The sequence below is a fragment of the Zootoca vivipara genome, chromosome 14 (assembly GCF_963506605.1).
Source record: "Zootoca vivipara chromosome 14, rZooViv1.1, whole genome shotgun sequence".
NCBI lineage: Eukaryota > Metazoa > Chordata > Lepidosauria > Squamata > Lacertidae > Zootoca > Zootoca vivipara.
The window spans coordinates 8,246,068-8,273,495 of NC_083289.1; the positions used below are offsets into that span (position 1 = coordinate 8,246,068).

General features: G+C 47.6%; 1 protein-coding gene across 1 annotated transcript in view; it reads right to left on the minus strand.

Moving 5' to 3' along the window:
• Positions 1–6,003: 6,003 nt before the first annotated feature.
• CELF6 (CUGBP Elav-like family member 6) overlaps positions 6,004–27,428 on the minus strand; it is a 178,837-nt gene continuing 157,412 nt past the window's right edge. The window contains exons 9-12 of the mRNA XM_060282460.1: positions 23,694–23,774; positions 19,003–19,146; positions 13,139–13,294; positions 6,004–6,139 (exon numbers count right to left, since the gene is read on the minus strand). Of these exons, the coding sequence (XP_060138443.1) occupies positions 13,167–13,294; positions 19,003–19,146; positions 23,694–23,774 (353 nt within the window). The 3' untranslated portion in view covers positions 6,004–6,139; positions 13,139–13,166. The remainder of the gene's footprint in view (positions 6,140–13,138; positions 13,295–19,002; positions 19,147–23,693; positions 23,775–27,428) is intronic.

Consider the following 27,428-nt stretch of genomic DNA (forward strand, 5'->3'; position numbering starts at 1 on the left):
GAAGCCTGTGGCCCTCCAGATGTTGTAGGACTCCCAATTTCCATCAGCCCCAGATGGAAGGGGTCACAATATGCACCACGGTCCAGCAGTCTCTTTGCTCAACCTTCCGCACTACCTGTTGCCAAGTAAAACCAACTGGTGGAGGAGTGGCGTTTGAGGCAAAATGGCTGTATTTTGTACCTTGCTCCCCATTTAAAGTTATATGCAGGGCTGTAATCTGGCAGCCTTAATCTCCAGGGCTGGTGCATTCCCAGAGTAGCCCTGGGATGCTTTAGGTCATGAGTAGCAAGGGTAGGCCCACGATTTTGTCTGATTTACGACATCATAAGCAATGGGCCTGCAGTCCGCCTGCTTTTAGGAGCATACAGGGAGCCACCTTGAATCAAGCCACACTATTGGTCTCGGTAGCTCAGTATCATTAACACAGAGGTTCTCAGAATGCAACTACCCACCAGCCCTGACCACTGTCCATGCTCACTGGGGCTGATGAGCATTGGGAGCCCAGCAATGCATCTGCTGACACATAGGTTCCCTGGTAGGGTTGCCACTCAATAGCGGACAGGACTTCTGTGCCTTTAATTGCCCTGCTCTCTTTTGAGTCTGGAAACCTTAGAGAGAAACCAGCAGACCCTTTGCTTGGAAATTAAACAAAGGGTCTGCTGGTTTCTCTTTAAGGTTTCCAGACTCAAAAGAGAGCAGGGCAATTAAAGGCACAGAAGTCCTGTCCACTATTGAGTCTGGCAACCCTATTCCCTGGCCAGTGCTTCCATAGCCCTTTCAAGGTGCTGACAAAAGAGGACCTGCCTCACGCTTGCTCCAAGGTAAGGATAAGAAGTGCAAAGTGTTTGGGACCTTTCATTGATGTAATCTCCAGCTGCATCTGCTTACGACATGCATAAGCACCACCAGCCCCAACTCTCAGCATCCTTTGCCCAGCTGCACTTCCCAGGGAGGGAGACATGGCAGTTAGCATCACTTTAAAGCCTGTAGTGTAGACTGGGCCCTCCCCATCTCATGCAAGGGCAAACGACATAGGTGGCTGCATGATTAAAGCAAATCCCCAATTAATGTTCTCTTGCAGAGGGTACTTCCCAAGAATGAGGAGGAGAAAAGGTTACCTCTGCAGGATCGGAAAAAGTAAGCCAGAGCTCCTGAATAAAGAGATCTGGTTCTTGGTCTAGCCAGCGGGCTTGTTAGTTGAAGGCAACCAAAGAGGCCAAGAAATCCCTCTGTATTCAAGCACAGGAATGCGATTCTCTCAGGTTGGTTAGAACCTTGATCTAGATCAGGAATGCGGAACCTGTAACCCTCCAAATGACGTGGGAATCCAACTCCAATCAGCTCCTTGCGGCATGGACAGGAATGATGGGAGTTGGAGTCGAGCCACTAACCACAGGTCCCTCACCCTAATGTGGATGGTCCCAAGAGCTAACTACGGCTGAGATCCTGCTGCAACCCACAGCTTCATGTACACCTCCCTGCCAGGGTTCCAAAGGAGACTTGTGAGAACATGATCAACTTCATTCTGGTTCTGACCAGATGGAAAGAGTTCATGGGGCTGCTTGGACCAGTTGCCCCAGAACACACCTGCCCATTCTTCCACCCAATATCCTTGCTTTCTGCAATTGCTTTCCTTACAGCAGATGTAGTTGGACTCTGCCCCAATATACCACCCTCCTCCTGCCATTTCATACAAGCAGGCAGCATTTGAAACACACCTTGAGTCCCAGTGCTCACAACTCCCTTCCCCCACCCCAAATTTAGGTCTCTGTGTTATATAGTTTTGTTTTGCCTTTTTCTTTTCTTTTATATAAAAAAGTCACTTTCACAAGGTCACTAAAGTCGATTGTCTTTCCCCCCCCTTTTTTCTTTTTAGGTTTCCTTTGTTTCAAATGGAGGGCTCTCCTATGTTAAACGCTAACCGCTCTACAAAAAGCATTCTGTTCTAAACCACTAGGAAATGTAACAATGAAGCACATATTTTTAAGAAAAAGAAAGAAAGAATAAAAAATAAAAAGGAAGAAGAGAAGAAAGAAAAAGAAGTCGTCCAGTGGCCAAGCGACCGCATTAGGGAAAGTGAACCATGAAGGACAATGAGACAACCCCAGGTCCTTCATGTACCGTGACATTTTGCTCACTCTATTTGGCACTTTCTTAAACCTGACCCCCCTCCCCCTGACCTCCTCCTCTTCCCCAGCAGATTCTTGAAAGTAATAGAGAATTTGGCTAAGGTTACACCAGGGCAATGAGAGACACACAGAGAGAAATTTCCCTTTGAAGAATTCTTCCATAATCCCATCCCATGTGATCTGCAAACAGCACCTGCTCACGGAGCGACCTGGTTCAAGGCTAGAGCTCAAGGAGGGGATCAGTAGTAGATGGTTGAGCTTCAGGACCACAGAGAGCTTCCTGTGGAGCAGAAAAGTTCTTGCAAGAACTAGGAATATTGTGTCATCCTTGGCCTGGAGCTGGCTGAAGCTTTATCGTGTGGCGTGGCTTCCCTGGAGCCAGCCTGCTTGGTAGTTAAAGTATTCTAATATACAGGTGTGCACTCGGACGAGATTGGAGCACCTCTCCTGGCTTCTGGATGTGGCAGGGTGAAGGGCATGGTAGCTCAGTGGCTGAGCACTCACTCTGCATGCAGAGGATCCCAGATTCAACCCCTGGCACCCCAGGAATGTCCCCTGTTTGAAGCCCGAGAGAGCCATTGTCAGTCGGCTCAGACAATACTGAGCTAGTTGAATCAATGGGTCTGACTCAGTATAAGGCAGTTTCCTATGCTCCCATGACAGCCCCTCTGGAGCTGCAGGTAGTGGAGTCATCTGAGTCAGATAAGGGGAGCAGAGCTACATCCCTCGAAGCAAGGCATGCTGGCCCCACTGTCTGATGGAGCTCTTCCTCCACGAAAGCTTCTACTGGTGTCACCGCTTTGGATGATATCTCCTGGGGAGTTTTGAAGAACTCCGCTGTCTCCATCCTTGGAGCTCTCTGACTGAAAGAGTTCTGGATCTTATCCCAGACAGGGAGGGAATTCTCCAAGATACACTTTAAGAAAAGGAAGCCATGTTGGTGCATTAGGAAAACCCACAATCAGGAAATACCTCTATTAGGTCAGGCCAAGATGCCACAAAATGGCGAGCAACCTTTTGAGTTTTCTAAAACTCTTTGTCAGGCTGGATGTTTAGCAAAGTGGGGAGAGGAAGTGGGGGGGAAACTAGCATGTTGTGGCCACTCTGCATTTTGTTACAGTCTTAAGACTGAATGCAGGAGGAGGTTGCAGACATCAAGTACATGAGGCTTGACTAGGTGCTAGGCTGGCTTCAGGGTGCAACTAAGGACTACTGAGACCAGGAAATATGCAAGGGCTAAGAATGATATTGCTGCCTGACTGTGGAGTTTGGATTTTTTCCCCATTGTGGACTTCTTCTTGCTTTGTGTGTGACTTGGATAACCAAATTTAACCATTCAGAGGTGGGACCCTAAAACTGAAGGAGTATGATTTTTTACCACCTGAAGATGGCACTTTACTTTTCAAGGGTTACGCATTCCCTCTGACCACCAGGTAATGCAACCCACTTTGACTTCTTTTGACATTTTTTAAAACCTAGCATTCCACCTGAAATCAACCTCCAGCCATATTCCTCTTTACTTTTGCACTCTAAGAAGGAACCAGTGTGTTTTGCCTAATGTTAGGGTGACGTCCTTTATTAGGTTCTTTTTTTAAAAATTGTGTGTTCGTGTGTGAGCTCATGCGCCCCTCTTTCTGCCAGCAATTGCTGACTGCTGTCCCATGTGGTGACATGCATAATTGCAGCCTCTCAGTAAAGAACTTTCCAGGCTGTGGGCTGACTCCATCCATTAGGCTGGTCATTGGCTCCTCCTGAGCAGGAAGGAGTTTAAGAGGACTAGTATTGAACACCACCTCCAGTTCCTGGCTGCTGTCATGCTCCAGACTTGCCCATGACCCAGCTTCGATCATTTCTTTGTCCTATCAGTTCTGGGCGCAGGGGCGTACCCAGGATCAAAACTAGGGGGGAAGGGGCGGGGCCAAGGCACGTGAGGGGAGGGGTCACAAAGTGGGAACGTGGGCAGGGCTACAGAGCCCAGGTGGAGCGCGCAGCCATGGGCGAGAGCGGCGCTGCCGGCGGGGCTGGTGGGCAGAGGCGGAGGCGGAGCACAGCCCAGCGGAGGGCGAGTTCGGCGTTCCCGCCCACCGTGCCACATCCTCCGGCAAGGACAAGCGCAGCGGGGAACCAGAGAGCGCAACGGGAAGCTGGAGGGTGTGGCACGGTGGGCAGGAACGCCGAACTCACGCTCCACCAGGCTATGCTCTGCCTCTGCTCACCAGCCCCGCCGGCAGCGCCGTTCTTGCCCACGGCTGCGCCGGCCCTGCTTCTAGGGGGGCAGCTGCCCCCCTGGCCCGCGCTGGGTACGCCCATGCCTGCGCGCACTGTGAAACCTGCATAACACCTTTGCCAAGCCTCATCCAATTGTGCCTGCAACTTCCTAATGCACCTTTATGGTAACACTGTGACCAAATGCACTTTCAAGCTACCATAAGCCAAACTTTCTCTCTTCCTCACCCTGCCTCTGCTTTGCTAGATGTTCAGCCTACTAAGAACGTGCCCAACATTTTGCGACACTTGTGGGTGGTCCTAATAAAAAGCATTGTCCAAGTGTGGAGAGACGTTGCAGCTCCTCTACACAGCCATCTAAGCATGGGTGGGAAACCAGTGGCATTCCAAACACTACTGGACCACAACTCCCATCATCCCTAGCCACGGATCATGTTGGCTGGGGCTGATGGGAGCTGGAGTCCACCCCTAGTGTAGGCAATACTGAATTAGTCGCACCGATGATCTGCCTTAGCACAAGGCAGCTTCTCGTGCACAAAAATAGGGTCCTGTGTCTCTTCGTACTCTGGTTTACATTAGCTTTCAATTTATGGGAGAAGCAGATCAGGGACCGTGATTACAACCCCCCCCCCCAGTTTTTTGAAATCCAAGTGCCTATCTGGAGAGAGGAGGAGAGAGAGTTTTTGCTGCCAAGACCCCCCACCCCACCCTGGCCAAAGTGGCCCCTCCTGCCAGCTTCACTACCCACCCGAACCCCATAGTGTTCAATGCGGTCACAAGGCCACCAGCAATGGCCACACTGCTCACAAGGCGACATCTGCTTGCTTGCTTGCTTGCTTGCTTGAGCTCGCTTCTCTTGGAAACAACTTGCAGCTTTTGACATGAAGCTTTTTTTTTTAAGTTTTTTTAAACCTCTTTGAGTTTCTTTTTTTTGTTTTGTTTTTTAAATTAATTAATTTATATATATATTAAAAAAGCAATAGTCCTTTGGTCCCTAAACTCTAAGGAATGATATGACTTTGAAAGAAGTTAATCCAATCTCCTTGGACTGGTGACAAAGTGGGACGGAAACCCCCACCCCCAATCCATGGGATATAGATATATAGACCTATTTATATATATATCTTCTGTTAAGTTCAACATCCTCTTAGCAACTGATTTTTCTTTTCCCAAACGGATGCGGAAAAAAAAGTTCCCATTTTTTCTCCCCCCCCCTTTTAAAAACAAAAAGCGTTTCCCAGGTGTAACATACAGGCCTGGTCCAAACCCACCGGCTTTGGTTTAGATCTGTTTGGCCTCCCTCTTCTGAAATATTGAGCATCGGTCAAGTGCTTTAGAGAGAGGCTGGTCCCACCAGCAGGCTCTGTGCCTGCGACCTTTTCCTGTTGCAAAATCCTACCCCTCTCCTCGTGAGGGGTCTTTTAAAAAAAGTCTTCTCCAGCGGCTCCTTCCCGTCATGGAGTTTAGAGTCGGCAAATATCGATGCCTCTTTCCCTTTTGTCCAATACCGTCACAACCACCTCCTTTGCTTTCTCTCGCCTTAAAGCGGCAAAAGGAAAAAGAAAAAGAATTTCCCCCCAAAAAAACCCCAACCGATTTGGAAAATAAAAAAAATTAAAAAGGTACAACCAAACTGGCTCTCCTCTTTTTCACGAGCATCCTGCCTCCTCTTCCACCTCCTCCTCAATCTCCTCCGTGATATGTTGCAAAGAAAGAGAGTTACAAGTCTGGATACTGCACGTGGGACAAGGGGAATACTCTTCGTACGCCGCATGGCATCCCATCTGCAAGAGAGAGAAGGGATGTTAAGAAGGGACAGGCGATGCCGGGAGCTAGCAGGAAGCCCCATCCCCAGTAGCGAGTGATGGCATTAGGAGAGAAAGGAAGCCCTTGTCAGGGCCACCTCTATTCGGTGTGTAAAAAGCATAATCAAATGATACCCCAATTCTGTACCAGAAGAGGTTGAATTCTGAAATGTTCTAAGTCAGGTCTGGCCTTCCATTTGTTGTGGGCGCCCCACTCCCAACAGCCCTGAAGAGCTGCTTCCAGTCAGTGTAGACTAGGGGTTGTCAAGCTGGTCCCTACTGCCCACTAGTGGGCGTTTCAGGATTCTAGGTGGGCGGTAGGGGGTTCTACAGCACAAGTTGAATCCTCCTTCCATCGAGCACTGGTGGGCGGTATAAAATTTTACCATCAAGAAAGATTCATTAGTGGGCGGTAGGTATAAAACAGGTTGACTACCCCTGGTGTAGACAGTACTGAGATAGATGGGCCAATGCGGCTTGCGAAATAAACATACATAGCAACCTTAAACTCTGTGAAATACCACTTTGCCACACCAATATCTTGTTTTCTGTACGTAACACACTTATGCCGCATAGTGAGGGTTCCTGATCTCCAACCACTTCTTCTCCCCCCTCCCCCCCATCCATAGCTGCCAAGTCTCCCGTATTCCCCGGGAAATCCCCGTTTTTCCAGCTGTTCCTAGCTGAAAAAACGGATTTTTTTGTTTCCCCCCGGTTTATTCTGGCGCGACGGCCATTTTGGAACTGGGCGGAGCATGTTCAGAAGCGACTTTTGATGCTGCTCTGCCCAGTTCCAAAATGGCTGCAGTGCGACTTCTGGCGCAGCGGCCATTTTGAAACTGGGCAAAGCAGCATCAAAAGTCACTTCTGAGCATGCTCTGCCCAGTTCCAAAATGGCGGCAGCGCTACTTCCGGCCTGCTACTTCCGCCCGGTCCCTTATTTCTCTGACAGCAACTTGGCAGGTATGCCCCCATCCCAGACGTGAAGCTGGTGAAGCTTCTCGCGCCATGCGTCTTCCTGCTGGAACAAGCTCCCCCCTTTCCACTGCTGTGTCAGGCTGCTGTTAAAAAGAGTAGGGCCTGTGTAAAAAAAGAAGAAGCAATTTCTCCCAACAGCCCCATATGCAGAACAAGTTTCATGGAGCAAGATTATTGATGTATTGTTGGCCATCATTCAGATAACTGCTGCCAGAAGCTAGCATAGCAACTGCAGGAGGCCAGGGATTATCATATTGGTTGAGATTTGTCTTAGCTTAAAGGGGTGGGGCCAAGAGGGAGGGGCAGGGCCTGAGGAGGAGAGCGAGGGACCAAGAGTTCCCTATGTGATGGAACTGGTGACCATCTTGAGCAGCTTCCATCCTTGACGCATTTCTACCCTATTAGGAGCATACATGCAGATCCACACCATACATTTAAAGCACATGCCTTCCCTCCAAGATTTCCGGGAACTGTGGTTTCCCCCTCACAGAGCTATAAATTCCCAGCAATCGCAACACACAGCAGTTCCCACAATCCTTTGGGAGAAGTCATGTGCTTCCAATGTGTGCTTTAATAGGAAGCTGATTTAGACCAGGTCAGAATATTTGTCTATGTAGTCCAGTATTGTCTACTCTGATTGGCAGTGGTTTTTCCAGGGATCTTGAGCAGAACAGAATATTTCCCACCCCTGCTACCTGATCCTTTTAATTGAATTTCGAAGGACGGAACTGAGGATCTTTTGCATTAAAATTATATGCTCTGCTGCTGAATGAAGGATCATCTCCTATGAAATGCTACATCAGTAACACTCTCCTGCTCCTCTGCTAAAGGTACCACACTCCATGCCTCCAATCAGGCTTTTGTTTGCTTCACATATCTTTTATCCTGGAGTAGGCTATCATAGGTTCATTATCTCCAACCAGGAACGTGAGAAGCTACCGTACAACAGGTCAGGCCAGGCTTCCTCAACCGCAGCCCTCCAGATGTTTTGAGACTACAATTCCCAGCATCCTTGACCACTGGTCCTGCTAGTTAGGGATCATGGGAGTTGTAGGCCTAAAACAGGGGTCCCCAAACTTACCCGGCTTTGGGCCGGATGCCCGCCACGGCGATTGCATGGTGGGCCAGAGGGTGGGGGAGCGCGCGTGCGGGCACGGGAGCGCGCGTCTGCACGTGCCCATGCGCATGCGCAAACACTATTTCTGGCACACTCCCGACCTGGAAAGCACCAGAAATAGCTTGTGTGGATGTGCAGAAGCCTCTTCCGACCCGGAAGTACACCGGTAATGAAGCTTGCGCGTGCGCACAAGCTATTTCCGTCACTTTTCTGGGTCGGAAGTCGGCAGCCGCGCCACACTGTGCCGGTAATAGCGGGTGGCGGGGGTCCCCGGGGGCCACATAAAAGAGCCCCGGGGCTGTATGTGGCCCCCCGGTTGTAGTCTGGGGACCCCTGGCCTAAAAGATCTGGAGGGCCGAGGTTGAGGAAGCCTAGGGCAGGCCATTGGTCCATCTAACTTAGTATTTTCCACAGTAGCCTTCCCTGACCTGGTGCCGTCCAGCTGTTTTGGACTACAACTTCCATCAGAAGCAGCCAGCATGGCTGATGGTCACGGATGATGAGGATTGTAGGCCGAGACATCTGGAGGACACAGGATTGAGGAAAGATGGCCTACACACACTGGAAGTGACTCTTCAAGGGTTCAGACAGGTTTCTCCCAGCCCTGATGAAGATGTTACAGAAGAGAATGAATTGATTGTGGAATGCTTGAATTTCCACAAGCATTGGGGTAATATAGAGACTCTAAATTATGCTGGGATGGCGTTGGGGGGGGGGAGAGGGTGAAGAGCTCGCACAACTTGGTGTTTCTTGTCCAGGACTGAGTTACTCAGCCATCATCACCACACAGTAAATATAGAGGGCACACACATCAATTGCCACATCACAACAGAGAGAAAAAGGAGGTACAAAGAAGGACAAAGTGGAGTTTATGGGCTCAAAAAATCCACAACTAGTAAAAGACTGACCAATCAGCACTCCAAAAACTATCCACCATGGGCATCGATATGGCACTGCACAACCGCCAAAAAGAGAGGAGGAAGGGGTGGGAAGAAGAACTAATAAAAATAAAGCAGAGATGTAGAAAGATCAACGTCAAGTTCATGCAACAAGATTACAACCGGCCACATGGCGTCATCGAGAAGGACGATGACAACATGAGTTAAGTCACTTACAGTTTCAGATAATTTGGGAGGGAGAGTTTTTGTTTGGGTCTCCCATAACAGCTAGAGGGTTGCTAGGCAACTGTGGGGTCATCCTTGGAGCTATGATTGGCCTGGTCTGGTTAGAGACAAAGTAGTGGATGGGTTGGAGGAAACAAAAATATAAAAGAAAAGATGAATTGGTTTGATGCGAGTTCTCAGGATTAATGGTCATTGCTTCTTCTGATAGCTGCAAAATGGAGCAGGAGTCCTCTGAAGACATATTCACATGGTACATCTAAAACACTGATAAAAGTACCTTAGCAGTCATAGGGAATCACGAGAACTGTAGTTTGTGCAGGGCGCTGAGAAGTCTAGGTCATAGCTGCCAAGTCTCCCGTTTTCCCTGGGAAATCCCCGTTTTTCCAGCTGTTCCTAGCTGAAAAAACGGATTTTTTTGTTTCCCCCCAGTTTATTCTGGCACGACGGCCATTTTGGAACTGGGCGGAGCATGCTCAGAAGCGACTTTTGATGCTGCTCTGCCCAGTTCCAAAATGGCTGCAGTGCGACTTCTGGCGTGGCGGCCATTTTGGAACTGGGCAAAGCAGCATCAAAAGTCACTTCTGAGCATGCTCTGCCCAGTTACAAAATGGCGGCAGCACTACTTCCGGTCTGCTATTTCCGGCCCGGTCCCTTATTTCTCTGACAGCAACTTGGCAGGTATGGTCTAGGTCTCTGAGGCCAGCCCCCTTCACAAACTACAGTTCCCAGGATTCTTTGCAGGGAAGCCATGACTGCCAAAGTGGGGTAAAAGTGTTTTAAATGTTTAGTGAGCCTGAAAAAAGTCTCCTTCAGTAGGCCAATGTTGGTGGGAGTTGAGAATCCAACAACATGTGTGTCTGTGTATGCGCGCGGGGAAACATAGATTCCTCACCCCTGGTGTAATAGCAGATGAGCCTCTGGTCGGTTCCAGCAGGTCTGTTCTCATGTTATTGTATCCTGCACCCCTCTGTGGGATTTCTCTCTTGCAAACTGCTTGCAGTGGATGTGCAAGTTACAGGGTAATCCTATACACGTCTACTGAGAACTTAATTCCACAGAATTTCCAGGTAAGTAGGTATAAGATTGCAGCCTTAATAAGCATACCTGTGCAACCTAAGCCAGGACAGATTTGCATCATGCATTTAAAGCATACCCAACCATAAACCATAGAACTGTAGAGTTGGAAGGGACCCCAAGGTACATCTAGCCCAACCCCCCGCAAGGCAGGAATTTCAACTATCCATCCATGACAGGTGGCCATCCAGTCTCTGCTTTAAAACCCCCAAGGAAGGAGAGTCCACAACCTCTCAAAGCAGTCCGTTCCACAGTTGAACTGCTCTTACTCTCAGAAAGTAAGAGCACATTTAAAGCTCATGATTTCACCCAAAGAATCCTGGGAACTGTAGTTTCCTCACACAGAGCTACAATTCACTCTGTTCACAGGATTCATGTGATTTCAATGTGCATTGGGCATGCTTTAAATGTATCATGTGGATATTTTGGTTCAGTTTAACTCTGCGGCTGATTTACACACTGCCTTGATATGGCTAAATTGGGTTTTTCTTTTCTCTTTTTTGCAGTGGTGAGGGGCATGTGAATGCAACTCACCTCATCCTGAAAACCCCTTCAAACTATGTGCCGAGCCAGGAGGTGATAAACAAATTCGTGATGACTTCGGACTATCCCAATCAGATCAAAACATTTGATTTAATTAGCATTTGAGGTGGACTTGAAGGGTGGCATTTTGTTGGATTTTAGCCTTTAAGTCACCCCAAGGATCTGTTTCAGGCCAAAAGGCAGGGTAATAATGGCTTCAACAAATAAAAAACATGTATTCTGTTTGGTCCTCTTGCCATGATTTTGAACACAGCAACTTGGGTATATTGACTTCAATGGAACCACATAACTATGCTTTGGATTTTACCCTTTCTTTGGTCTGAAGACATGTTAGATTATCTTCCTTCCTTCCTATTTACAGATTTAGGTTTTGGCCACAGATATTCTATTCCTTGTCTCTTTTTATATAACTATGAAAGCTTTTGGATGTGAAGTTACTGGATGACTTGACCTATTGGTGATTTTATGCTCATTTAAATTTTGATGCATGTTAAATAAACTGTTCATTGGCTCTCCCCCCCCCCCAGTGTAGTGATGTTGTTGTTTAGTCATTTCTGACTCTTTGTGACCCCATGGACCATAGCACGCCAGGCACTCCTGTCTTGCACTGCCTCCCGCAGTTTGGTCAAACTCATGTTCGTAGCTTCGAGAACACTGTCCAACCATCTCGTCCTCTGTTGTCCGCTTCTCCTAGTGCCCTCAATCTTTCCCAACATCAGGGTCTTTTCCAAGGATTCTTCTCTTCTCATGAGGTGGCCAAAGTATTGGAGCCTCAGCTTCAGGATCTGTCCTTCCAGTGAGCACTCAGGGCTGATTTCCTTCAGAATGGAAAGGTTTGATCTTCTTGCAGTCCATGGGACTCTCAAGAGTCTCCTCGAGCACCATAATTCAAAAGCATCAATTCTTCGGCGATCAGCCTTCTTTATGGTAGTGATATTATACGTTTTATTTTTATGTACTGATATTGTACCACTGTTTTTAGACTATCTTCTATGTGAACCACTTTGGGTGCTGATTATTTGTGGATCAACTATGACACCCAACAACTTAAACAATGTAATAGACACAGGTCCCACTTTCGGAACACTCATTATCCAAGATCTCTGTTATTTGAATACAAAAAATTGTGCCCAAACGTTGCTACATAAACGACTGGTTCAGCTATCCAAACAGCCAAAGTTTGGCCACTTCCTTACTTGTTTGTGTTCTGTTGGTTGGTGGCAGCCATTTGGGGCAGAAAACCATGGAGGGAGGGAGAGAGATTGGACAAATCAGGGAACAGGAGGGATTGAACAAATAAGTTTTTCCTTTGTTTGGCTTCCGCTGATTGGCTGCAACAGTTTCAGGCAGAGACCAGGTAGGGAGCATGGACAAATCACAGATTAGAAATGTTCCCATCGGAAACAATGGAAATCACCAGCTTGTTATGCAAATGGCTCACTTAACAAAGATTCCCCGAGAACGCATTGTGTTTGGAGAGTGGGACCTGAACATATCTGTCTCTGTCCCACTGAAGACACAGAGACATGCTTGCATCCTGCTTAAAGTCAGTGGGACAAATTAGCCGCAATAAATCTAAATTCCCTTGATATCAACTAGCTGGGCATTGTTCTAAGCTAAGGCTTCTGTTTGTTTGACCTGCTGCTGTTCATTTACTGTGGTTTTATATTAGTTTTTATCTTATTGGTATCCTATGGTTTGTTTTGTTTGTATTATGGTTTTAAGATATGCTGGGAACTTCCATGGGATTACCGTGTAACGAAGATTGGCTGATATATTAGGTCAATAAATAAAATAAATTCATTCTATTTGGATTGGGATCATTCTCTATGCCTTAAGACAAACATTAAGGATCGTTGACACTGTACATTATTAGAATAATAATCCATTGAAAGTTTATTTGGGTAAGTCAATCCTCTATGGGAAGGCTATGCATCATTTATTACCTTTTAGCTTATTCTCATGCGATGGACATGGGCTGGGCCAAAATGCACTGTATTTGCCGTTTTGAACACCATTTGTGGTTTTTTGCTCCAATTTCCTCCAGGTTTAACACCAGCCTTGTGGCAAAAGCTTGAGGAAGGCTAACCCCCTTTCCTGCTGGTAGCGTAGCTGGGACAGTCTTGCCTGCCAATGTCTTACCTGCTTTCAGGGCCAAGGTGAACACGGGTCAGTAGGGTCTGTTAGCATCTTTTGGCCGCTTTAGTTGGACCTTTAGCCTCTTCATGCCGATCTGGAAGCCGTTCATGGCCTGAATGGCTGCCTGAGCACTAGTTGGATTGTCAAAACTGACGAAACCTGGGATGGGTCAAGGAGGAAAGTGGGGTGACGGGGTGAGAACAGAGAAGGAGAGGAGGGACACAGTTCAGCACCAAGGACAGCAGCCGCAGCCCTCCCTGCATGTTGCTGTTTCATTGCAACCTTTCACAGAAAATAGATCCCAAGAAACTCAAAACAGGTGAATGTCAGAGCTGGCTGGTTGCTTAAGGGCAGGTTCCCCAACCTGGTGCCTTTCAGATGCTTTGGACTGCAACTCTCATTAGCCCATTAGCCCCAACCAGCACAGCCATACTGGTTGGGGCTGATGGGAGTTTGTTACTCAAAATATCTGGAGGGCATCAGGTTGGGGGAAGCTGCTCTTAATGGTGATGGCAGGATGGGCTTGCAAAAGGGCTGGTGGAAGTTGTCCTCCAAAACATTTGAAGCAGACTAAGTTGGGGAAGGCTGTTTTAGGCCACTGTTCACTTTCCAGCCACAGAAGATTCTTCTTTAGCAATGGTCATTAAAATTTAAGAAATCCAATCCATTTAGTCTCATGGAGACTAGGTTTGGTTTTGGGTTGTCTGGGGTGTTGTGAGGACACTGAGGAAAACCTTAAAGCAGGCACCCCCAACCTGCAGCCCTCCAGATGTTTTGGCCTACAACTCCCATGATCCCTAGCTAACAGGACCAGTGGTCAGGGATGATGGGAATTGTAGTCCCAAACATCTGGAGGGCCAAAGGTTGGGGATGCCTTCCTTAAAGCCAAAAGACACCATATTTTTTCATTACAATGAGAACATCTTATAATCATGGCCTGCTAGGTAACTTCACAGGGTGTTAGTAGTCTGCAGAATGTTTCTAACACACTTCAAAATAATGAATTGACATGTCCTTACTCGATGAGACTTTGAAAAGTTTGGAAGGATGTGCTAACCGTTTGAGAATATGCTGAAAGGATCCAGTGCAGGACAAAAGTCTGCATTGCTTTAAAAAAAAGTTGCCTTGCTTAAAAATTTTTTTTAATTTATTTTAAATCTATAGCCACATTTATTCAGTAAGCAATGACAGGGGATGGGAGAGAGAAGTGACCCTGGGGGTGCGTGGCACCCACTCAAAAATTCAAAAGTGCCCACAGGCCTGAAAAGGTTTGTTGTTGTTTAGTCGTTTAGTCGTGTCCAACTCTTCGTGACCCCATGGACCATAGCACGCCAGGCACTCCTGTCTTCCACTGCCTCCCACAGTTTGGTCAAACTCATGTTCGTAGCTTCGAGAACACTGTCCAACCATCTCGTCCTCTGTCGTCCCCTTCTCCTAGTGCCCTCCATCTTTCCCAACATCAAGGTCTTTTCCAAGGATCCTTGGAAAAGACCTGAAAAGGTTGCCAACCCCTAATTTGAAATATTTGTATATTGCCCTTCCATTAAGAAATCCCATTAAGAAACCCCTAATTAATACAAACACAAGAAAAGGCCATGCTAAAAGCAAACCCAGGAGAGAAAGACACCACAGGTGTCAGGTGAGTCTCCCTAGGGAAAGAGGTGGAAACGCAAAGGGCCACAGCCAGGGCCGGCTCTTCATAGACCCCCGGTGGCGCAGTGCACCATGGCGGGGGGCTGGTAAGCTGGGCGCCGGCCTGGCAAGGAAGGCGCCGCGCGGCAAAGCCGCGCGGAAACCAATTGCCCCCTGCGAGGGTGGGGCGGGCGGTGGAGCTATCTCCGCCCCTCAGCACCAGGGCGCGCGATCTGCTCAAGACGGCCCTGGCCACAGCTGATGGATGGAGGGGAGATAGGCCCTTTTTAGCTATGGCCCCTTGCACACGCTCCTCTTCCCCTAGGGCATACCTGAAGAAGATCTTGGGGCATCAACAGGCAGGTTGATGCGAGAGAAAACATCTCAATTATCCAGGTTGCAAGCCGTATAGGGTCTTAAGAGGTAAGCACTCACCCTTTGCATTGTATTTGGGAAAGGACTGGAAGCCAATGGAGCTCTTTAAGCACCAGCAGGATGTGATCCCGGTGCTCAGTCCCAGTCATTAGCGTAGTGGCTCTGTTTTGAACAAGCAGCCATTTCCAGGCAGTCTGCAAAGCCAGCCCCATGCCTAATGCATTGTTGTAGCCTGGTTTTCCCCAACCTGTGGTCTTTCAGATGTTTTAGGCGGCAATTCTCACCATCCCTGACTGATGGAACTTGTACTTCAAACCATCTGGAGAGAACGTGGTTGGAGGAATGGCTACTGTAGTTAGTCTATGATGCCATTGCATCAGCTGTGTGGGCAAGGCCAGGTACCAGTTTCAAGGCTGGCTCCAGATTTGAGGCAAAGTGCCCACTGGAGGACACTCCTTTACATCTGCCCACTGGCAGCGGTGCAGGCATCAGCACTGCTTTTGATGAGCACCAGGCAGCTCTCAGTGGGTACGAGGTTCATATTAACCTTCCACAATGCATTGGAGTGATGTTACATCAATGACACTGCAGTGTGTGTGTGTGTGTGTGTGTGTGTGTGTGTGTGTGTAGGGGACAGGCATAAGTGGTGGACCTTGCTGGTGCGCTGGTGTAGGATGATGACAACTGCTGGATTTGGCCAGACATGTGCAGGGTCTTGCAGCTAAGAAATATTCAGGCTACGTTAGACAATGAACTTTGGCCTGCGAAACTCCCAAGTTGGTGGCTGTAAGTTAAATTAAGTGGTCAGACTTTATTTGCTGCAACATGAGATGCAAATTATGCTTGCGAAGCAACACCTCTGTTGCATTTTTGTATGGGGTCTGCTAATTTGAGGCCCTAGATTAGTGCCTACTCTACATATTAGTAAATTTGGCCCTCTGTTTTCTTTTTGATACTTACAAATGAATTGTTTTATGATTTGGTTTAGTAACTTCCCAGGGAGAGAAGTTAAGTTAATGGGCCTATAAATGCCTGCTTTTAAAGTTGGGCATTATGTTTGCTTTTTTCCATTCCACTGGAACCTCACCTGTCATGCATGATTTCTCAAAAATGATTGCTTTGTGGTTTGGAGATGCCTTCGGCATCCCAGGGCGCAATTCATCATGACCTGCTGACTTCTAATCATTTAAGATAGTCAAATATTCTCTGAACAGATCTTTACCTATCCTAACCTTTGTCCCTCCCTCATTGTTTATATTGATTCTACTAATCATTTGGTCACAATTTATCTCACTGGCGAAAACCAAAGTGAAGTAGACGTTGAGCAATTTAGCTTTCATTGTACTGTGGATTACTAGTACTCTTTCCTCTAATGAACGGGCTTTTGTTTCACTTTCTGGATATTTTCAGTGTGTCTATAGAAACTCTTCTGATTGTTCCTAATGCAGTCCCAGGAAATGATCTGAAGGCACTTGAGGCCACCGCCTTGCTGAAACTAAGCTAAACCAATTGGTTTTGTGATGGCAGGAAGGCACGTTAATAATGTAAGGAAAGTGTGGGATGGAACACTGGGGCAGACAAGTCACAACAGTTCCTAGAGTGTCCACTAAGAGGAACTCACCTGGAGGGACACCTGACTAAGTTCAGCTTCCTGTTCCTCCAGACATGCAGATGAGAAGGATTAGCTGGCAGACAAAAGCCCCTAGCCAGCAGCCATTCTCTCTCTTAGCCTTCTCTTCTTATTTGGGATCACATCTGCACAGAACCTACATTTAGGATGGTTCTCCCTCTTGGCCTGCTACCAAGAGAGAGACCAGAGGACTCCAAATGAATACTTCTGTAACCTTTTCTAAGCAAGCCTGCCTTTTTGAGATTATGCTGTTAACTCAGGATGAACCTGTAAGTAAACTCTATCTTATTTTATGAACACTGTGTTGTGTATTTCTTTTAAGAGGGACAAAGGGGATTTGTCAGGAAGTATAATATTGTTGTATAGGTTCTAACGAACCAAACGCTCACGTTTTGCTGTGCACAAAAGGGGAATGTCACTCTGCTGATATTGGAAGCTTGATAACACAAGCTTGGATATATCTAATAATATATCTAATAATATATATCTAATAATATATCCTAATCCACATCCCTAACATTCCCACAAAAAGAAGGGTTGCTTCCAGTGCCCCTCCTTCTCAGAGTAGACCCACTGAAGTTAACAGACTTAGAACATTCATTTAAATGAGTTTACTCTGAGTAGCACTTAGCTGGATACAATATAAGTAACATTTCCATGGGGCAGCCAACATTGTGCCCTCTGGATGTGGTTGGACTACAGTTCTCATAACCCCTGACTATCATCCACACTGACTGGGGCAGAGAGGAGCTGAGGCCATAGCTTATGGGAAGGGGCCATAGCTCAGTGGTAGAAAATCTGCTTTGCATGCAAAAGGTTCTAGGTTCAATTCCCAGCATCTCTAGCTAGGACCATGAATGTCCCCCGCCTGAAACCCTGGAGAGCTGCTGCCAGTCAGTCCAGATAATATTGAGCTACATGGACCAATGGTCTGACTCTGTAAAAGGCAGCTTCCTGACATCTAGAGGGCATCGTGTTGACTACCCCTGCTCAGATATATGGCACTAAAAGCATGAAACAGCTCATGCTAGCCCTGTGAACCAATGCCCCATTCCCTATCAATATCAAAGACCAATATTTTACACTTGGGCAATGTAGCAATTGCCTACGGCAGGCATGTCAAACCTGCGGCCCTCCAGATGTTTTGGACTACAATTCCCATCTTCCCCAACCACTGGTCCTGCTAGCTAGGGATCATGGGAGTTGTAGGCCAAAACATCTGGAGGGCCGCAGGTTTGACATGCCTGGCCTACGGAATGTTTCCAAGTGGCCTGGTTTTACATTACAGTGGTGGCATATACAAAAACCAACCAAAGAAGTTTCTCCAGACGTTGGAGCGGAAACAAACCATATGGGTGAGCCTCATGATTGGATGTTGCCTATAATACTACTGACGGACACTATTCCTTTAACTTGCCTTGAAATTCTGAGGGGTGTGTGCGCGTGGATTGTGCTCCTTGAGTATACACAAACAATTCCAATTCCACCCCTGCAAGTATTCTTGAGGAACGCTTTAAAAAACACACCCTACTAATGCCTTTCTTCTCTGCAGTTACACTCCCTTCCAAATCAGGTACAAGTTTGCTTGAGCATTGTTCCATTCAGTTGTCCCCCAAGCGCCGAACCCTGCCTACCACACCTCCCAAAATCCTAGCTTCAGAGCTTGCTCCTCGGTCTGAGCCACTTGTCTCAGGTATGAGGACCCTGCCTGACCTCCTGTTCCCATTCCCCGATTGCTGCTGTGGGGTTATGAATCTGCTTCTGCTCTACTTATGACAGCTGCCCAGGATCCTGGAACTCCACTGCCTGGAGTCTGACCCTTGCCGAGGCCTGACAATAGTCAATCCTATCCCTCCTTATTCTCCCCTTCGGTCACATTTTATTCTGAGATGTGCAGAATTGCATGTTGGCTCCTGGGAGCTAGAGTTCCCTATATAGCAAAATCCTACTTGTCATCTATTTGTGGTGTGAGGTGTAGGAAGAACACACGTTTCAGCAGCTACCAACACAATGGAGAAGGGCTGTGTGGCTCGGTGACAGAGCATGTGTAAAAAAAGGACCCCGAATCAATCCCTGGCATCTCCAGGTAGGGCTGGGAGAGACCATAACCCTTGAGAGCCACTGCCAAACAGCATAGACAACACTGGGCGAGATTGACAGATGTTCTGACACAGTATAGGATGACTTCCTATCTTCCTGGAATCTCGAAGGAAGCACGTCAGCTACTTACCAAAGCATTTACTTTGGTTGGTGGCACGGTCAACAAAGACTTTGGCAGAGATGACGTTGCCAAAAGGCAAGAACATCTGCATAAGTTCTGCATCCCCAAACTCCTGGGGCAGGTGATAAATGAAGAGGTTACAGCCTTCGGGACCTGGGATAATGACAAAGGAAAAGACATGCGTTAGCAGCAAAGATGTTTGGCTACTTTTTCACGATGCACTGCTTGTTGCAGTTCGCTTATCTGCTAGTTCAGCAGATAAAAGTCTTTCTAAAAATCAGTTCATTGCAATTGTTTTTTTCTAATACCCATCAGCTAGAGCATAAAGCTGAAAAGAATCATGACACACCTTGAGCAAATATCTAGATGTATATTAAAATCAATTCAATCCCAGTCATACAGAGAGTTCTTTCCCAGAGTGTCAGAACATGGTCTCAGAATGGCTATATAGCAGAGTGTCCTTACTCAAATAATAATTTCTAGTTCAGCTGCAGTCCAACAGCTCACCCACACTTCTGTTTGCCCCACTGCTTACCCCCAGTAAAACCTGTGGTTTAGCACTGAACAGGAACAAACAGCAGTTGGGTTTTCTGCAGATAGCTGTTTGTTCCGATTTATCACCAAAGAGCGGGTTTTCTGCGGAAAGTGGTGGGACAATGACAAAATCACTTGGACCTAGGCCTAAAAAGCATGTGAGAAGGAGAAAACGTCTTAGCCCCATGCTGGCTAGGCATGGGACAAGTGGAAGTGTTGAACGATCCCTTAGTTCCACACCGAAGAGCCTTGTTATTACCATCAGGGTCAGTCTTTAAGATATAAAGGGATAATTTCTGAATCCTTTCCTTCCTGGCTTTTACACTGGGCCCCTCCAGACATCCTCTATTAAGAATTCATCAGAATTTATGCTCATGATGACTAGGGGGGTAGTTATACACAATCACCACTTGTGCCTGTGAACGTTTTGGGGGCTTTAATACTGCTTCTTTTGCAACAGGTACAGACCCCATGGTTTCCTGTCAAAACATTCCATACCACAGATGTTCTAGGGTTGCTGTTTTTTGTCCTGCTTTTGTTATTTTTAGAGTTGTCCCTCCAGATGGCAATAATTCAACAACATTGGTGAATCTTTGCAGAACAACTAATAAAGCCGAATGATGTGTGGACAGTCCAGTGTCAGTCCATCATCAAAGTGCTATTATTGTGTTAGTGGTATATTGCCAAATACACCTGCAAAAGAAGAAGACGCCACCGGTCTGGAGGGGGCTCTAATCCTACTGCCAAAGGGAAGGAGCCTCAGCTGATCAGTCAGATGAACAACTGGAAGCAGCACATTCAACAGAAATGGCTGTTCGGGCAAATAGAAATGAACCACTCAATCAATAGCAATTGCAATCAAGACCAAAAGTTTCTCAGCCCAGCAAATTAACATTCAGCAACTTGCAGCTCCCCTGTCTTAAAGCAGAAATGCACCGCTGCTTACCTACTCATTTATTTTTGTAAAACCTCCATAGTTTTATGAAAGCTGCCTACTAGCGATTCTTGACACCCACAAACTGCATAGAGAAATGGTGATCTCCTGCTAGTGGAGAGACCACATCAGGGATCAGGAGGACGACCACATGGGATCAGCTGAAGACAGAGACAGTTGCTCTTACAACCTCTTTCTACCGGTAATCTGCACACTCATCCTCATGGTTTAGAACTATAGTGCCGACTCATCGTGGGAGAATCTGAAGTGCTCCGATTCCACCTACGTCTAAGGGGAAACAAGGAAATGTATTTCTACATACCTCTCAACATATCTAGGCCTCTGTCCTCACACTTATTCAGCTATGGAGGCCCATGCAGAGATGTATCTTTCTTCCCTGATCGAGGGGTTGCCAACAATGGTGCCCTTCAGATGTTGTGGACCACACCTCTCATCAACTCCTTCCAGCATGGTTAATGGTCAAAGATGATGGGAGCTGCCGTCCACAACATCTGGAGGCAAGCAAGGAGCATTGCCACATTTAAAGGACACATTCCAGCCATGCAGAAGGGCTTCGTGAGAGTGTGGATCAGAGTTGGCGAGGGGTGTATTCCAAAGAGCATCCCAAGAGGGACCTGTAGTCAAGTCCATCAGTCATGGGTTCCTGACCCTTGCTTTATTTTGAATGCATGGACATATTTTGTCACCATTTTTTCCCATGCAACTCTTTGTTTTGTTTGTTGTGTGTCCCTATGGAAAAGCATAATATAAATAAAACTAACCTAAATTTATTTCATAGGAGAAGGTATCAACATTCTGCTTTCTGATGTGTTGGGGAACCACAGGGGCAAGGACTTGAGTCCACCCTCCATGTTCCTTTGTTCATTAACACAACCACAAGAGCTCTGACTCATTCAGCACCTTCTCCTCACACTCAGAACTCTGGTGTCGTCTCCTTCCAATTCAACTCTCCATCTCTCTTTTTGTTGTGTTCACCTCTTTCACACTTCTTTGTAGCCTTGTTTCTATCCTCCCTTTGCTGAATTTCTGCCACCCTTCTACCAACCCGCATGTTGATTTAATCATCCGAGCCACCTGCCATTCTGTCAATATATGCATATTGTCATCTAATCCTCACCGACACCATTTATGTAGCTGTCAGTTTGTACATTATAGATCCCAGGAAGAAGGGGAATGCAAGAAATGGCTTTTTCTGTGTGCCCAAGCATGCATCCTAATGCATTATACGAACTAGTCAGACATGCATCTCTCTCCCTATCAAATCCCAAAAGAACAGCACTGGATAGTCAGGTTTCCTGTTTACAAGACTTTTGGGGAGTGAGTTGCATTCACATGATAGGTATTCAGTTGTCATATCTGTTTTAATCTGTTGAGTTCAAGACGGGCTGCAAAAGAAGGCAGAAGAGAACCAGGAACTCACTCACAGTGGGCTCCCCAGTTGAGTCATCTGATGCCATGGTGGCTGAAAGGCAGGTGGCTCCACCCACCTGTCAAAGTGGTTCATGCTGGATGGGGGAACTCAAGATCCAGCCTGCCAGCTGGGTCCTGTTCCTTAGCCCTGTCCTATCTAATCCAGCATTTTGTACTCAAAGTGCCCAACCAGATGCCTCTGGGAAGCCTGCAAGCAGGACATGAGCACAAATAGCACTGCTCTCACTTGCAATTCCCAGCATCCAGTAGAGACACTGAATGCCTTGTCCTCGGGGAATCTTACTCCCAAGATGGTAGCCACCATGACATCTTGTGGTAGCAATTCCATAGTTTAATCATGCAATCATTTGTGGAATGCTAAACTATGGTTTAAGGCAGTGTTTCTCAACCGGTGTTCCGCGGCACAGACACCGGCTTGTGTGCCGCGACGTGCGGCGAGGAAAAGGGCGCTTTGCATTGCTGACAGACTTCCGGCGAGGCAAGATGGCGCGCGGCATGGCAGCGTGAAGCTCCTGAGAGCGACCAGCGTGCCCGTGCCGCCAGCCTAGCCTCCGGACCGCCGGGACCGCCGCCGGTACGCAGGTGCCAAGTGAGCCCGGCGGATCGACCGGGGAGCCGCTGGAGGCCCCCCCCCGCGACCCCACCGGAGCGACACCAAAAGCGCCCGGCTGGAGGATCGACGGACCCCTGGACTCCGTGGCAGCTGCGTGGGGGGCGGAATCGCCTGCCGGATCAAGCGGGGGGCCGCTAAAGCCCCCCAGCGAGCCCGCCTGCGGCCGGGAAGAGCTCCGAAGCCCGGGACCTCCCACCACGCGACGGCCCTGTCTCGTCGCCGCAGCCGTCGCCACCCCAGCCGCCCCAGGAGAAGAGGAAAAGGAGGGAGGCCCCCCCAGGTGAGGGGAAAAGGGAAAGATAGGGAGGAGAGGGCCCCTCGCCACCCCCCCAACCCAGGTGAGAGCGCCTGGTGGGTCCGCCTGGCTACCGCGCAGCAGTTCTTCGTCTCCCCTCCAAACTAAACTAAATATAGGGCGGCACAGAGTTGGTGTGCCGCGGGATTTTTTTTCATAAAACAAGTGTGCCGTGGCCCCAAAAAGGTTGAGAAACACTGGTTTAAGGGACCCAGGTGGCGCTGTGGGTTAAACCACTGAGCCTAGGGCTTGCTGATCAGAAGGTCAGCGGTTCGAATCCCTACAACGGGGTGAGCTCCTGTTGCTCGGTCCCAGCTCCTGCCAACCTAGCAGTTCAAAAGCACATCAGTGCAAGTAGATAAATAGGGACCACTCTGGCGGGAAGGTAAACGGCGTTTCCGTGCGCTGCTCTGGTTTGCCAGAAGCAGCTTTGTCATGCTGGCCACATGACCTGGAAGCTGTCTGCGGACAAACGCAGGCTCCCTCGGCCTATAGAGCGAGATGAGCGTCGCAACCCCAGAGTCGGACACGACTGGACCTGATGGTCAGGGGCCCCTTTACCTTTACCTTTAAACTATGGTTTAGCATTACAGCCAATTAGCAATACAGCTATTATTTTAGTGTTTTGCACATTTAAAGTTGCATTTAAATTTGATAGTTTGTTCTACAGAAGGGTGGGAAAACCTTTTTTTTAAAAGACACATTTATTTTACATTTATTCATCTTGGTTATTTATTTTGTGTTAGGCCACCCCATCCTGGATAGCAATGTTGATATCAGTCATGCACAAAGCACTTCATTATCGATCACAGCAGTGTTACTCAGCAGTTTCGGGAATCCCTGCCTTCTGAAATGCCCACAACCCATCTTACCTTCTCTCTGCTGCTGGGGGATGATGGGAGCTTGCTGGGGGAAGGCCTGGCTGATTGGTGCATAGGCGGCTGGGTATGCTGCTGGAACACACAAAAGCAGAATGGTCAGGGCAAACAGAGCCTCCTGCTAGTGCTGAGAAAAGTATGGTAAAGCAAAACCAATGGGGGACAAAAGTGGGGTGCTCAGCAGTGGATCCTGAGCATGACTCAATTCCAGAGATGTACGCATGGATCACATACAAAAATATTACTTTGCTGCCTCCATGATCGAGTTGGCTTGTACTCATGGAACAGTCCCAAAGAGTAAGTGACATAGATCGCTTGTGTGGCTCAGGAGGTCTGAATGAAACCTTTGGAGCTGCATGAAGCCTAGCACACCGAATTATGTACGTATTTAAGCCACCTTACACTGGTGCTGTTGGTCCATCTGCCCCAGTGTTGTCCACCTTGACAGGCAGTGGCTGTTCTTGGTGTCAGGCAGATGTTTCTCCTGTCTCCTGCTGCTATGTGAGAGCGTTGAGTTGCAAAGGCCAGGGATTAATTATGGGATTTCAGACATGCAAAGCGTGGCAGGGGCAGCCAAAATGGTGTCCTCTAGAGACATCACCTTGCCTACAAAGGTCTGTATAGTTAAAGCTATGGTTCTCCCAGTAGTGATGTATGGAAGTGAGAGCTGGACCATAAAGAAGGCTGATCGCCGAAGAATTGATGCTTTTGAATTATGGTGCTGGAGAAAACTCTTGAGAGTCCCATGGACTTCAAGAAGATCAAACCTATCCATTCTGAAGGAAATCAGCCCTGAGTGCTCACTGGAAGGACAGATCGTGAAGCTGAGGCTCCAATACTTTGGCCACCTCATGAGAAGAGAAGAATCCTTGGAAAAGACCCTGATGTTGGGAAAGATTGAGGGCACTAGGATAAGGGGACGACAGAGGACGAGATGGTTGGACAGTGTTCTCGAAGCTACGAACATGAGTTTGACCAAACTGCGGGAGGCAGTGGAAGACAGGAGTGCCTGGCGTGCTATGGTCCATGGGGTCACGAAGAGTCAGACACAACTAAATGACTAAACAACAACAACAACAACAACAACAACAACAACAACAACAACAACAACAACAACTAGATGCTATTGGATTCCAACTCCCATCAGGCCCAGCCAACAGAGTCAATGGCTAGGGACAATGGGAGTGGAAGCCCAGCAACATTGGCTTTGACTTCCTCTTCCTCTTCTCTGAACCAGGGGTGCCCTAGTGCATTACTACTGTAGAGATCCTGGCAGGTCCACCCAAGCATTCTCTCTTCTTCACATCCTACGAGCTGTTTCTTCATGTTCCAACATATTGTTCCAAGGACCTGCCTTAGATCAAACAGCCTGACATGCAGGGTTGTACATGCCTTCTAATGGGATGTGTATACTGTTTGCCTGAATTGGTATTCTCATTTAAACTAATCGCTGGCCAGCGCAAGGGACGTGCTGGTTTGTGGCTGACTAGGCATGCTGTCCGTCTCTCAGGTATCGTTTCCAGGCCTGACCTCCAGCTTGCAGTGCATAATTGCTTTCACCTTTCCCTGGCAGAAAAAGGGTTCTAACTGCCACTTGCTCTGGGACTGCATTGTTGAAGGAAAGCAGAAGTGGAATCTGCTCTCCATTTCTCAGAGGTTTGCTTCTGAAAATGAGGCCTCTAGTTCATTTGCCTCATCTGTAGCAATCTCTAGGATTTGGTGTGTGTGTGTGTGTGTGTGTGTGTGTGTGTGTGTGTGTGTGTGTAGTTCAGATTGCCTTATAATTGCAAGGTAGCTGAGGGTGGTGGGTGTTTTCCAGTCCTTTAAAAACTTATCCAGCACTTTTCAACCTCTCTGTCCACCCACACCTCCTGGCTTGAGAAAGCTCCATGGAGGAGAAACCTCTTGATGTTTTCTTCTGGGTTTTGACTGAAGCATAGAACGCTGCAGAAGCTGGTGTGATTTTATTTTTTGGAAAAGGGAATCCCTTCCATTTACTTATTTTTCATGTATTGATTTCATTAAAAGGTTAAGAAAAAAGACCTCACATAAGAAAAATTAACAACGAACACCTGTCAGGAGAACAGCAGACAGCCTCTCTTGTTTCTTATGCTTCCAGGAAAACCCACCTATGGACATCAAGGGGGTTCTCACCAAGTGTGAGCACCCATGAAGAATAAACAGCCACTAACACTCATCAACCCCCTTGGAAGTAAGGCAGGTAGAATAAAACCCTGGCACATTACAAACGTCTTTATTTCTTTAAAAGTGTTTATAAACTACTTAGTAGTTTTAAAATCTGTAAGTGGTGTACGACCTTAAAACCATAAATATGACCATAAAAACAAAAATGCAATATAAAACCAGTAAAACAGTATTACAAAAGCATATATAAAAAAAGAATTAAGGGAATTCAAACAAACAACAAACAAGATGGTCTGATTTTACAGGTCATGGGAAGCCTGGGCAGAAAAGCACATGAATGTCACCCAAAATGTACTTCTCCTTTGATAATATTCAAATGCCATTTCTTCTCCCATGATCTGATGGAAAATGGTTGGGGGGGGGGGGACGCGAAAGAAACTTTCAGCACAGCAATACAGTTTGGCTCCGTCCATCAACCAGGGAGCTCAGGTGCCAACGGGAGGTCGCATTCTCTGTGTCCCAGGAAGAACATTATGGCAAGGTGGGAGACCAACTTGGTGCCATCATTTGGGCAGAGAAAGAGCAGCTGCAGGAAGCCTGCTGCCAACTCCTGGTTGTCCTGGGACTACAGCATTGAAGGGAAGCTTGTTTTGGTTCCATCCACCAGACTAGGACTAAATTCTGCTGGGTTGCGGGGTCAACCCACTCTTGCTGATACATAACAGGAAAAGAAGCCCTGCCCTTCATTTCACCCACTCATCAGACTAGCAGTTGATTAGCCCAGCAGTACCATCCATGGGCACAAAAGGACCGCATGTCACCATTAGGACAAATAATGGGCCACTGTTACAAACTGTTGCCTCAACTGTGGCTATTTCGGGGCTTCATATAAGTTGCATTTCAGCTTCTGGACATGTGGAGTTTTCTTTCTGCTGAGGGTGCTTGACATTCTGCCACTCTCATGGGTTTGCTTGTTCTCAGACACTCCCTTCCTAGTTTCTTTGGTGTGTTTTCTGGGCACCAAGCCTGCAGCAACTGGGCCTGATATATTCCACCAACCACCACCCTTCCTTCCTAGTATACGACACGTTCCCCCAAAGCTGCCCACTCCTGCTTCAGGTGTGCCACAGAATAGAGAAGCCAGGATTCCTTAAGGAGGGGTGGAGGAATTTCATCCATATCCCCACAGCCTCCTCCTTGCATCTGGCTCTTTTGCACATGCTCATCATTATCACAAAGATGCCATGGAAATATGGAAAGATGCAGGGAAAGAGGGAGAGGCAGAGGCAGACAGAGAGAGGGGGGAGGCGGTGTGGGGAGGCGAGGAGGACAGGCAAAGCAATGTTTGAGACCTGCATAGTGCTGCATGCCTGCGTAGGCTTGTTGGAGGGGGTCTGCCACAGTGGGACTTTGAGCTGGGAAGAGAAAAGAAGGAAGAAGGAAGAGAGTAAGCAAGTGCAACTAAAGGAGAACAGCTTTCAGAGCAGCACAATCACTGGGGCAAGCAGCAAACCATTCGAGATATCTCCTTGGCTTCCCATTGCGTCCCTCCTCCTCTGTCACTCCTCAGAGTCTAGCTACATG